This window comes from Bos mutus, chromosome 6 (assembly GCF_027580195.1).
Source record: "Bos mutus isolate GX-2022 chromosome 6, NWIPB_WYAK_1.1, whole genome shotgun sequence".
Lineage (NCBI taxonomy): Eukaryota > Metazoa > Chordata > Mammalia > Artiodactyla > Bovidae > Bos > Bos mutus.
The window spans coordinates 15,861,382-15,874,364 of NC_091622.1; the positions used below are offsets into that span (position 1 = coordinate 15,861,382).

The 12,983-nt window shown below is 37.3% G+C and overlaps 1 protein-coding gene across 3 annotated transcripts in view; it reads right to left on the reverse strand.

Annotated features, from left to right (window-relative positions):
• The window catches only part of SEC24B (SEC24 homolog B, COPII coat complex component), an 80,908-nt gene that overhangs the window by 40,713 nt on the left and 27,212 nt on the right, over positions 1-12,983 (reverse strand). For 2 of the 3 annotated variants that reach the window (XR_011464461.1, XM_070372022.1), the window contains exon 4: positions 5,393-5,497. The exons of the other annotated variant lie outside the window; for it this stretch is intronic. Coding sequence is in view for 1 of the 2 variants with exons in the window: in XM_070372022.1 (XP_070228123.1) it covers positions 5,393-5,497 (105 nt within the window). In the remaining variant the exon portion in view is untranslated. The remainder of the gene's footprint in view (positions 1-5,392; positions 5,498-12,983) is intronic. 3 annotated transcript variants of the gene reach the window in all.

Consider the following 12,983-nt stretch of genomic DNA (forward strand, 5'->3'; position numbering starts at 1 on the left):
ACATCTACTGAGCCCGTGCTCTGGAGCTCATGAGTAGCAGCTACCAAGCCCTGTGCTGCAACTGCTGAGCCCGTGATCCACAAAAAGAGGAGCCACCGCAACAAGCCTGTACACTGCAACTGGAGAGCAGACCTCCTCTCTGCAACTAGAGAAAAAGCCTGTGCAGCAGTGAAGACCCAGCACAGCCAAAAACAAATAAAATTATCAAAAAGACAGAAAGTCAGATTGAACTCTTTTAGAGATTTTCTTTGGCAAGGGGTGTTAGGATGGTGGAGGAAAAGGGAAGATGTTGATCAAAGAAGAAAATCTTCCAGTTATAAAACTTCTAGGGACCTGGGAATCTAATGTATAGCACATAATGATTATAGTTAGTAATACTGCATGATACACTTGAACTATTAAAAAAAAAAAAAGGAATTTTCTTTGGAAGTTAGAAATAAGGCCAATACTGTCCTGTTCTTTATGAGTTGACTTAACTTGTTCTATGTCAAAATGCAGCATTACCTTTTAAAATAACCAAGCCAACCAAAAACATATTCTCTCTGAGGTCGTGCCTGGCACTGAATAATTAGTCTGTGTGAAAGTCAAGTAAAAACTGACCAGCACCTTAAAACTCATCATGAAAAAAAAAAAGTTTTTTTCTTCTAACATTATTTACAAAATAAAGCATCAAGCTGTCACATTATGGGAGAGAACTTCCTCTTGTCCTCCGGCCTCTTCCCAACCTGAAAATTCCCTAGAGGAAAGGTGACGGGGCATATGGGGAGCAGGTGACAGAATGTTAGACAGTGTCTTCCAGGGACTAGGGCTGGCACTGGGCTTTGGCTTTTTACCCTCCGCCTCCTTTTCACTTTATCTCACTTCTCAATTTCAGTTCACTGCTTGTTACTTTTCACTCCCATTTTCAAGTTAGTATCCCTTACTAGTACAGGTATGACGGTATTTGTCCACCAAAGGTCCACTCTAGCACTAACAACTGAAGGAGAGAATATCTGGACCTGAATAAACTTAGTGAGGAATTTAAGATATAACCATTATGAGCAGCTTGCTATCTGCTTTCTTTAAATTTAAGTTTATTCTCTAACAATTCTGAACTTTCACAAGCTTCCAACAAAACATAAGACTGTCTCCAGTACAAAATCCTATTTCAGTTTCCAAGTATGCATTTAACAAGGAAACTTGAAAAAGGAAGCCTATTTGTAGCATGTAATTTTAAAGATATAATTAGATGGTTTAATGTAAAATCAGAACTGAAATTAAAATTTTCTTTTAAATCTGAAAGCTTTGGGAAAAGAAATGAAAGCTTTAAAGAAATACCCCCGTACTTGACTCCTAGACAGACACACTGTCAAGCAAACCATAAGCTTTAATAAATGAAAAGCTAAAATAAATGGAGAGTCACTTTAACTGTAACTATAAAGAATATACACAGGCTTCCCTGGTAGCTCAGACAGTAAAAAATCTGCCTCCAGTGCGGGAGACCTGAGTTGGATCCCTGGGTTGGAAGATCCCCTGGAGGAGGGCATGGCAACCCCTCCTGTATTGTTGCCTGGAGAATCCCACGGACGGAGGAGCCTGGCGGGCTACTGTCAACGTGGTCGCAAAGAGCTGGACATGACTGAGTGACTAAGCACACACAGCACAGCATAAAGAATATTAATATTATGATTTCCAAACCTGTTAGTTGATATTTTACTACTGCTTAACAAATTTTTCCAAAATTGGAGCATAATTTCACATGAACTAAACACACAAGAATCTAATGATTATAGGAAAAAAACACTACTGAAACACTTAACAAATAGAACACTCCAAATTCTCTACTTCTTAGAGCTACTTATATGTAACCTCCACACCAATTTGAGGCACTTTCTTTTACCATTTTACATATGGAAAAATACTGTAACTGACCAGGACTTTTAAAAAATCATTTTAAAGCTAAATTTCCTTTCTATTTTTTCTTTCCCCTCACTCAGAATGTCCCTTTAATTTGAAACCAACAAAAACAGGATTTTTATTTACAAACCATAAGGAGATAACACCAGCATCCTAGGAAAAATGTCCATAATACAGTCTTATTTTATTTTAGTATGAACAGTGAAAGTCACTCAGTCGTGTTGACTCTTTGCGACCCCATGGATTATATACAGTTCATGGAATTCTCCAGGCCAGAGTACTGGAGTGGGTAGCCTTTCCATTCTGCAGGGGATCTTCCCAACCCAGGGATCGAACCCAGGTCTCCTGCATTACAGGCGGATTCTTTACCAGCTGAGCCACAAGGGAAGCCCTTATTATCCTGCTACACGATAAAAAGGCAAAGGAGGAAGACAATACTTAAGCAACACCACGGTGAGCACTGCATGTGCTCTTTAGTCCCCTCTACTTCAGGGCTTCATGTTCTCATGAGGAGATGAAGACTACGCTGTTCATACCTCTCAGCAGACAGAGAGACCTAGTTTGAGGCAAATGCGTTGTTTACATCTCAATCAACTCATCTGCAAAATGGAGCCAATTATCTCTGCATTGCAGGATTGTAGGGAAGAATAAAACTAAGAACATGCTCTCAACATTATTAATGACAATTAATTTTTAGAGAGATTTTAGCATTTGCCAGACACTGTTCTAAGCTCTTGACAGAGAACACCTTCAATCCTCAAAATAACCATGTGTAACTGTTACTATTATTCTCCACTGACAAGATGAGTAAATTGAGACTCAATGAGTTTAAGACTTGTCTAAGTTTAAAACTTGTCTAAGGTCACAAAGCTAGTAAGTGACAAAATGGGGGTTTGAATCTAGAAGAAATGATACAAAAAGCCACAGCTTTAGTTAAATAATGTAAGGTGACAGGAGAAAAGCCATAAATGCTAAATCTTTTTGATTTTCTGATTTTTTTCCATCGAAGGAAACAGGATTTCCAACCAACGCACCTAATTGTTCAGCAGAACAAAAACAGGGCAATTTAGGCTGACAACATTACACAAAGTAACACATTTTTGAACTGTGTAAAATTAGGATCATAAGATTAAAAACTGAGACAGTTGTAGGATCTGAATAACACATGCATTAAATAATTAGAATATCAGGGCCTGGGAGCAGTGGCCTATCAGCAGCAAGGGCCATCAATTACACTAAGATCTTGGTTCCTAAAATGCCCTTCTCCACTACAGGTACCAGGACTGAAGGAAATGCAGCCGCTCAAACACAAGATGAGCTAGGAACATCTTAATGAGGACTTAACGGACTTAAAATAAGTGCTTAAAGATTCATGGGAACATTTTTAAAAGACAGCTTGAAGGAACTGCTGCTGGCCAGGTTGAGGACAAAACGCTATTAGAATAACTAATGACAGTAATGGATTATTATCTACTGAATAAAACAAGAATCCATGAGTCATTATAAACCCAAAGAAATCAGTAAGGGAGAAGAGAAAGCTCTTCTTCACAGTGAAACCTGAACTCATAAACAAAGAAGGAATGTTAGAACTGGAAAATCTCCGAAGAATGTTCAAACTAATGTATGCTAGTTTAATAAAGAACAGGATATTTATAATAGTATCAAAGAACTTCCCCACAAATTACTTACTAATTTCAAGGCAAAAGAGAAGTACCTTTACAGTTGAGAAATCTGGCAGCTGCTGCTGCTGCTGCTGCTAAGTCGCTTCAGTCGTGTCCGACTCTGTGCGACCCCATAGACGGCAGCCCACCAGGCTTCCCCGTCCCTGGGATTCTCCAGGCAAGAACACTGGAGTGGGTTGCCATTTCCTTCTCCAATGCATGAAAGTGAAAAGTGAAAGTGAAGTCGCTCAGTCATGTCCGACTTTTAGTGACTCCATGGACTGCAGCCCACCAGGCTCCTCCGTCCATGGAATTTTCCAGGCAAGAGTACTGGAGTGGGGTGCCATTGCCTTCTCCGAGAAATCTGGCAGACACCATCTTAATCAAGTCATCAAAGTTAATATCATCAATATGAGAACAAATCAGCGCCTCTTGACAGGAGGCACTGAGAACACACTGCTTCAGTGGTAATCTTGCCAAAAATGTGTGATTTCAATTTAATCAAAAGTCAGAAAAATAAAGGAAGGTTAAGGGACTGTTGTAGGTTGAAGAAGTCTAAATAAATGGCAACTAAATTCAACACCATGACCCTGGATTGGATCCTAGGCCATGGAAACGGCTATAAAAGATCTTATTAAGACAACTGTTAAGATCTGACTACGGACTGTATAACAGATATTAAGGTAACAGTGACTGGTTTCCTGATAACTATATTATGTTTGTGTTACATAAGACACTGTCCTTACAGTCAGTAAATACAAATTGAAATATGTAGAGGTAAAGGTTCATGGTATCTCCACCTTACACTCAAATGACACAGGAAAAAATGTATATAGCGAGGATGAGGCAAAAATGGTTTATCTTGGTAAAGTATATATGGTAGTTTCTTCCACTCTTCGGTAAGACTGAAATTATGTAAAATAAAAAGCTACCAAAAATTCATAAAGATAAATGGGTATCTGGATTTTTAAGGGAAGAAAAAATTACCATCCTTCTGGAACCCTTAACTTTCACCCTGCCCCCACAAATCATGCATAAGGATTTGAATGTTTAAAAAATGCAAAGGAAACAGAAAGCTCTATTTAAACAGACTGTTTACAGAGCAAATCCTTCCACTCAGTTATAAAGATAACAGAGAATCATGGTCATGTATAACTTGAAAGATCATCACTTATTGATTCAGTCTTAAAATATTAGAATTAACAGAGCAACTGAACTACTTAAAATTTAGCAGTTATACTTATCAAAGGTAGAAAAAGATATTAAACAGGCTGCAACACATCATCGCATGCACAATTCCTTCCACTAGCAAGATGTGAACTTCTGCTTCATGAAGTAGGAAAACAACTACAAATATGGGGTCTTCAAAATATATGACAAGACGGGCCACAAAAAAAAGACCTCAGAGAAACGCTCTCCAACTTTTATATCAGTTTTATAAAACCCACATGATTCATTTTGATTATCCCAAAGTAGCATGCAAAGCAGAAAATAAAACATTCCTAAAAGGGTGCTACAGCAATCATCAGCCAAAAGCATCAGTCAGGACTCATTCTTTAGCATGTGGCATGAGAGAAAATAAACTTCTGAAAGAAGAAAGCACTCTGTCATCATGAAAAATGCATTGTTACTTACAAAATGGTAAAGATGTCCAAAAGAGGAAACACAAAACAAATAAGCAAAACACCTCCAGTGACCCCCACCTTCTATAACCCAAACCAATCTATTGAGCTAAATCTGCAGACACATTGTTTTAAGGACGAGTAAGACTATGGACATAAAAAGAAAACTTGAGTAGGAAAAAGTTCAAGAACTGGGGTAAAGCTAAAGCAGACCTGCTTCCTCATCCTCCTCCTCCTCTTCCTCATCATCGGAAGTTGATGACAAGGGAGTTGGTGCGGAGCTAGCTTGATTATTAACATATTCACCATACTGCATGCCTGTAAAGTGGAAAGCACAAACACAAGAGTCAAACCAACAGGAAAGATGAGAAATAAAATTTTGACATTGCATCAAAAGTGAGAAAGAACTCTGACATTCCAAAGAACACCTCAGCATGCATATTAATATTAGCTAATTTATAATCAAAACTGAAACTGTTAGAAATCTCTGCGAAGCAGTTTAGTAAAAGCAGCTTTAATATGAACTAGTTTAAGTGTAAAAAAAAAACAAAACAAAACACCATGTCTGACATCAATAATATTTAGGAAACTCCACCGATATTCTCTGAACATTTTACTGAGCTCTACACATGTTTACCTCCTTTGACCTTGGGGCCCTTGTAGTATACTTCCTTTGGGACCATGTATTCTTGGTGAGCAGTGATCATTTCTACTGAAATGAATTTATACAGCATACAACACACATACAAATCCTCAGTACCTTCCTTCTGCTAATGCCACCCTGATGGTAACTCAGTTCTCATAACGGAAAAAGAATGACAGTTAAAGAAAAGAACTGTATCTAGCATAGTTCTCTGCTCAGAGGAGATGCTCAAAAGAAAAAAAAAAAGGGGGGGTGCTTATTAACTGTGGTCCTACAAGTGAGACAATTAAAGTGAATTTTCAGAGACAGCAAATCATCTCAGTATCAGCCTACTGCCTATATGTGAGACTGAATTAAGTGAAGGAGACTGGTCTGCAGTGGGAGATACAGCAAGAGAAGGCAGCCTATGGAAAAGGCACAGCTGGTAACTGTACAATACCTCCCTTTCAAACAAAAAAGCTGGCTGCGTATGTTCATTATTGAATTATTCTAGCAAAATCAGGACAAAAACTAAGATCCACAAAATTTTTAAGAGGGAAAATTTTAAAAACATGTATATATATATACACTTAAAAATACATACTCTTCATAAATAAGAATAAACATCCTTACAAAGAAAAATCTTAGAGCTCAATTTCAAAAAGAAAAAAAATAACCCAGAAACATAAAGTGGATTTTCAAGAACATGTCACAATATTCGAAGTACAATGAAGCCCTGCCTCACTAAAAAATCATGTGGTAGTCCTCTCATGCTCGTTTTTTTTTTTTTTTTTTCCAGGTGACCTTCCTAATTAGCATGGAGAAACATAACTCATGTGTATAGTAAGAAAGTTAAACTGTATATGAGTAAAGCTTTGATCCTCATGACTAAAGACGTCACTGACAAATCTGCTAGCTTTGCTGAAATATGTTTTAAATACAGATAAAATGGCAGTTATAACAAATTCACCTGAAAAAGTAAATATCAGTGCAAAGTAAGTTCAGGCAACACAAAAAATAAACTTGATACCTTGAAAGACCCAATTCAGAGTGGCAAGTTCCTCTAATAAAAGCCTAGTTAAAATGAAAATTTGACTAATATTAGACTTTAGGTTAAATAGACTAAGAAGTTTATATTTAGACATGCTAACAGTAAAAATATTTTATAGAAAAATTCTTCAATTTAAGGACTTTTTTAAACATGAAATACTTTCTCAAAACCCCAATTAGCACTGCACTTTAAAAAGTACAAGTATGTGTATGTATATAATAAGAAACAAGAGAAAGAAGAAAACAAGAAATTTCTATCTACTGTGCTAAGGTAAGGCCAAAAAACAGGAAGAAAATCCATTTTTTTCATGACTGTGTAGACTGCTGATTTTGTATCTAATCAGAGGAGTCAAAGCATAGGGCAAAACTATATGTGTTATAAGACAAATATTTTCCTCTTTTTCCAGATTTACTGAATAAAAACAGGTTTCACGTATTACTGGGAAAATATCCAATGCTGAATTGGAAGCAAAAAAAAAAAATTTTATAGAGCAACTACTTAATGCACGGAACAAACCTAAAAATAAGATGGAACAGTAATATTATTTATTATAATATCATTTTAGATCAGTCAATGGTTGTCAACATATTATATTAACTGAATGTCACACAACATATTTAATTTTACTGTCCTAAAAAGAGGCAATCTCTTTTGAGAAGTTCTAGAGATGAATGTATCAATATTTAAGCTCTTTCCCAATTATGACTCAATCTACTCTGAATTTAACCTTTCTTTGCTCGTTTAACTAAACTTTGTAAAAAGTTTAGGAATACTAATGGTACAAGAATATAACATTCTATTTAATCCACAGAAGAATGGTAAGAAAAACAATCAGTCCAGAAAACTGGAAACGGAAAACAACCAGAAGAGCAATCACTCCATACTGAATGCCCTGCTCTAGACTGCACACAGTACACTGTAGAAGTGCACATGGCCCTCCCGCCTCAACCACCACCACCACCACCACCACCACCACCACCACCACCACCACACAAGGAAGCAAAGCCGCATTCCTATTTCACTGTCAGAGCTTTCAAGGTATAAATCTAGAAAACCAAGAGGGAGAACACTATTTCACAGACTGAATGACATGATAAAGAACCTGTTACTAACAGGTCCCCAATATCTTTAAAAAAGACATTCTCTTTAAACTACCTGTCATTAAAGTATTCTCTTCAGAGAGTTGGAGTTGCTTAATAAAGGGCATCTCTACTGTTCCCTAGATACAGTTACACTGGGAATAAATAAAACCAGTCTAAAGAGAAAATAAATCCCTTGGGGAGGCTAGCTTTTTTAAATTCAAGAGCTCAGACTTTTGAGCGACTGTTACCTTTCCTAACCTAGTCTTCTAAGCACATACACTAGAGAACTTTGCAAGGGTTCTCACGAAAGAATGGTTTTTACGGGAATCACTTTCCACAGTACTTACTTTCCTGTACTTTATCCATCTAAGAAAGCACCTGTGTTAAGAACAGGCTTTTTCTCAACTTATAAAGGAAACACATTCCCTTATCCTAAATCTTAATATAAGAAAGTTTCCTCCTTCTTTAAATGATTAATCAAGGCACCTTAAATCTACAGACTTTCTTTTACCTTTCCATACATGCTTCAGTTAAAAATTAAACATATTAGCAACAGGGTTGGCTTTATTAATTCAGAAATATTGAAAAGTAGGGTAGTGGGAATAATGATTTATTTAATGATTCTGCACGTATGCAGGACCCAATCACTACTATCAAAGAAGCCACTGCTTTTCAGAGTTCGATGAGAACAAAGTAAAAACAGTAAGAAATATTAAACAGACAAAGCAGCAGGACATTATGGATAAAATGGGGTCTCTGAGTTCAATTCCAGGAAATACCACTTACTAGCCGTGTGTCTTTGGGCAAATTACTAACCTCTCTGTTCCTCATTTATATCGTCTGTAAGACAGGGCAATGACTATCTCAAATGGTTGCTGGGAGGATTAAATGAATTAATATATTTTAAACCTTAGAATGGAACCTGAAATACAGTAAATACTACACAAGTATTCGCTACAATCACTATTGAACTTCAAAACATGTTTTTGTGTATATTTAAATGAAAACAATTATTTTCAACTATTCTTAATACTTATCCCTAGGGCAAGTCATTAGAAAAAGAACCTTCCACCAATCTGAGCAATATTTTGAGTAATGCCAGTTCCTTTAAAAACAAGTAGAATATTTTCTAGGACTACCAGTCTTTTTCAAGATACACTGGATTCCTCTCAAAGTCTATGAGATATTCAATAAAGTACTTTACAACACATTTTATCATAAAATATTTATAATAATTATAACCATTTCATATCTCCTTCTATTTTATACAATATTTACTTCCTTCTACCTTCTTTTAAAACCAACAACAAAAAAATTTATTAGCGGGTAAACCTATTAACTGGGCTTTCCAGGTGGCTCAGTGGTAAAGAATCTGCCCACCAATGCAGGAGACATGGATTCTATCCCTGGGTCAGGAAGAACCCCTGGAGGAGGAAATGGCAACCCACTCCAGTATTCTTCCCTCGGAAATCCCAGGGACAGAGGAGACTGGCGAGCTACAGGTTCATGGTGTCACAAAACAGTCATACACACCTTAGCAACTAAACAACAATAAATCTATTAGTACTTAATAGTATATATATGTATATATATTTTATAAAATACATATACATACTACATATATATTTGTACATGTACAAATTTTTACTATGTCTGATGAAATTAATGGAATTATTTTTAACTTTTATGCATGATTCCTATTTAAATACTAAAAAAATGTCAAATAACAGAGTTTGATAAACACTAGACATATATTTGGGGCTTCCCTGGTGGCTCAGAAGATAAAGAATCTGCCTGCAAATACCCTGGAGAAGGGAATGGCAACCTGCTCCAGTATTCTTGGCTGAAGAATTCCATGGACAGAGGAGCCTGGCAGGCTACAGCGTGGGGTCGAGAGCTGGACGTGACTGGAGAGACTGACACTATGCATGTATTTTACCACAGGAATACAATGTTTTTTAAGACAAGCCTGGCTTCACAAATAGCCTAATATTAGGTACATATTACAATGCTTTGTTTCAAATTTGGCAATGAGTAACAGCATATTGATTCACTGTCTAGTTTTTATGCTGCTGCTGCTGCTGCTAAGTCTCTTCAGTCGCGTCCGACTCTGTGCGACCCCATAGACAGCAGCCCACCAGGCTCCGCCGTCCCTGGGATTCTCCAGGCAAGAACACTGGAGTGGGTTGCCATTTCCTTCTCCAATGCATGAAAGTGAACAGTGAAAGTGAAGTCGTTCAGTCATCTCCAACTCTTGGCGACCCCATGGACTGCAGCCTACCAGGCTCCTCCGCCCATGGGATTCTTCAGGCAAGAACACTTGGAGTGGGGTGCCATTGCCTTCTGCAGGCTAGTTTTTATAACTTACTATAAAAAAGAATAACTTTGACATTTAAACTTGACAGCTTTTAGTAATTTTGGCTTATGAGACAGAAGATGAAATTTATTTCTCAGTGGAATTATGATACCTCCTGAAACTTTAGGAACACATTTCATTGGATTAAAAATTAAATCAGACTATTTGACAAAGAATAAAATGTGCCTCACTGGTTTGAAAATGAGGACTGCCTTTGCCAATTAGGTTATGCAGAGACACTACCTGTGAGATAAAAGCATGCGATATTATACTGCTGCTGAGTCGCTTCAGTATAATGAAATTTACAGTATTTTGAATAACTGCTAACTCAGTAAAACAAACATCTCTCTAAACCTCAACTTCTCTCTTCTATAGAAGAAATATATGGTATGTCTGCTTCACATGATGATCAAGTGAGACAATAAAACCTAAAGGTATTTTTAAACTGTAAACTGCTACATGAAATAATGTTACCAGCTATCTACAACCGGGAAAATAAGCTCAGAAGGTTAAAAAACCTAAAAGAACAATATTACTTTAATAAAACCCTTCCAATACCATTCCTATCTACCTTACATGAACAAAATTTTCTCAGTAATCATCTGTACAAAAATAAACAACTATAAATGACATTTTTCTAAAATTTATCTTATTTTAATAATGAACCATATGCAATCCAGGTACAGAAAGCTATGGTGGGGAGGAGGGAAAGACATTAACTTCAATGAAAGATGTATTTCCAATGAAAAGGTACTTTCCATTTAAAAAACACCAAAATTCATAATGTTTATTATCTTCACCAACTAGAAACTCAAAATAACTGTATTGATAGAATAATCAAGAAGAAAAAGTGTTAACGCTGAGACACCTGTGGTTATAGACAATAACACAAATTTTAGAACTTCATATGCATATATATTCACATATGCATATATATATAGTAGCAGAGAAGCATGATGGGAGCGTTAAAAAGTTTCTAGCTTAAGTATATATTTTTACTACATTCAAGAGAGGAGATATGATATTAAGAAGAAAAAGGAAAAATGTAAACTTTCTAATTGTTAAAGAAGGGCTAATTTCACTATTTTTTTTAAAGGATGACAGACTTCATCCCAGTGGATACAACGAAAAACACAACATCTTTGTTTTAAAAGTCAATATATGCAGTACACTGAAAATTATATAACTGCAAGTATTTAAACTTCTGGTGAAAAATTTTAGATGTCGATCTAAAAATGTTCAAGTAGTTCTAGTTTCCTTCAAAAAAATTTTAGGAGGTACGCAAGCAAAAAAGTCTCTCCTCTAAAAACCAGTAAAAATTGCTGAGAGAATAACTAAGAAAGGCTATCTCTGAAATACTGGGAAAAAAGCACAACCTAAAGCTTGAGAACTATGTTTTATCTGGCTGGCTTTCTGAGGACTTCAAGCCTGGAGGCCAGGTATCTCAGACAGCTCTGAGGGGCTGTTCTGAAGGGGTAAGGGAGGAGCCAGGATATACAGAGGTTTTGGAGACAAAGACCAGGCAGGTGGAACATCAAAAGATCACCATTAATTAAAGAAAACCAGTTAATGGATGTAGCTCTTTTCTACATACGGGAAGATGCACTGAAATCACTCCTTTGATATGCACCGCCTCTATGGAGGCCAACGTCCAGTTCTTTCCCTTTCCGAGCTCCCTCAGGCACACCGCTGCAGCGGTTTAGGGTTAGGTGGTTTAGGGCAAGGCAGCAGGCGGCCCCACTGCCTGTCTTGAATTCCCTCAGGGCTGACTGCTGGCGGGCAGCTACAGTGCCTTGGTGGCTGCCCCATTCTTTGTTATACAGCAGGCAACATTGTTCATTCACAAGAGAAAAAGACTAATCTCTTTCAAGTATCAATATTCAAGAAGTCGTATCAGACCCAGAGCATACCGTACACAGCTGTGGCTACACAACTGCCACAAGTATCAGGCCCACAAACCACTATGTGCACAGCACGCCTGGTGCCAGAGCTCACACAGACCTGGGTGTGTTCCAAACCTATCCAAAGGCAGAGACCTCTCAGTAGCCAACCTTCTACTTCAGAAAACAGAACAATAAAAGCTGCAATTCAAATGTCTCCAGTATTATCTTTTCTGTTACTTATTCAAGGAGCGTTATCTTGAGTAAGATAAGAGCGTAACAGCTGACAAAAACAATAATTCAGCCTCATAGAGACAACACAAGATAGGAAGGTGAGTGTTAAAGATCTTTCATTCTACTATTCCCTAATTTATAATCTTGAGCAAGTTACCTAATTGCTGTGAATGTCACTTTTCTCATCTGTAAAACCAGGATGTCTACCTAGTAGAATTGATAAAGGGATTAAAATAAATTAGTGGGGGCAATGTAAAGGGCCCAAACAAGCAAGATATGTAATATCTGGAAGGTGGTCACCAATGGTTAGGAAACACACCACTCATTTAGTTAGGGCTCCTGCTACTGCTACTGCTTAGTCACTACAGTCGTGTCCGACTCTGTGCAACCCCATAGACGGAAGCCCACCAGGCTTCCCCGTCCCTGGGATTCTCCAGGCAAGAACACTGGAGTGGGTTGCCATTTCCTTAAGTTTCTTCTACTCATGATAAGTAAAACTCTCCCAATAGTCCCTCACTTTGAAGGTAAATGCTGTAATAACTAGATTCTATTCCTTATTGGGAAACAATGGACACACCC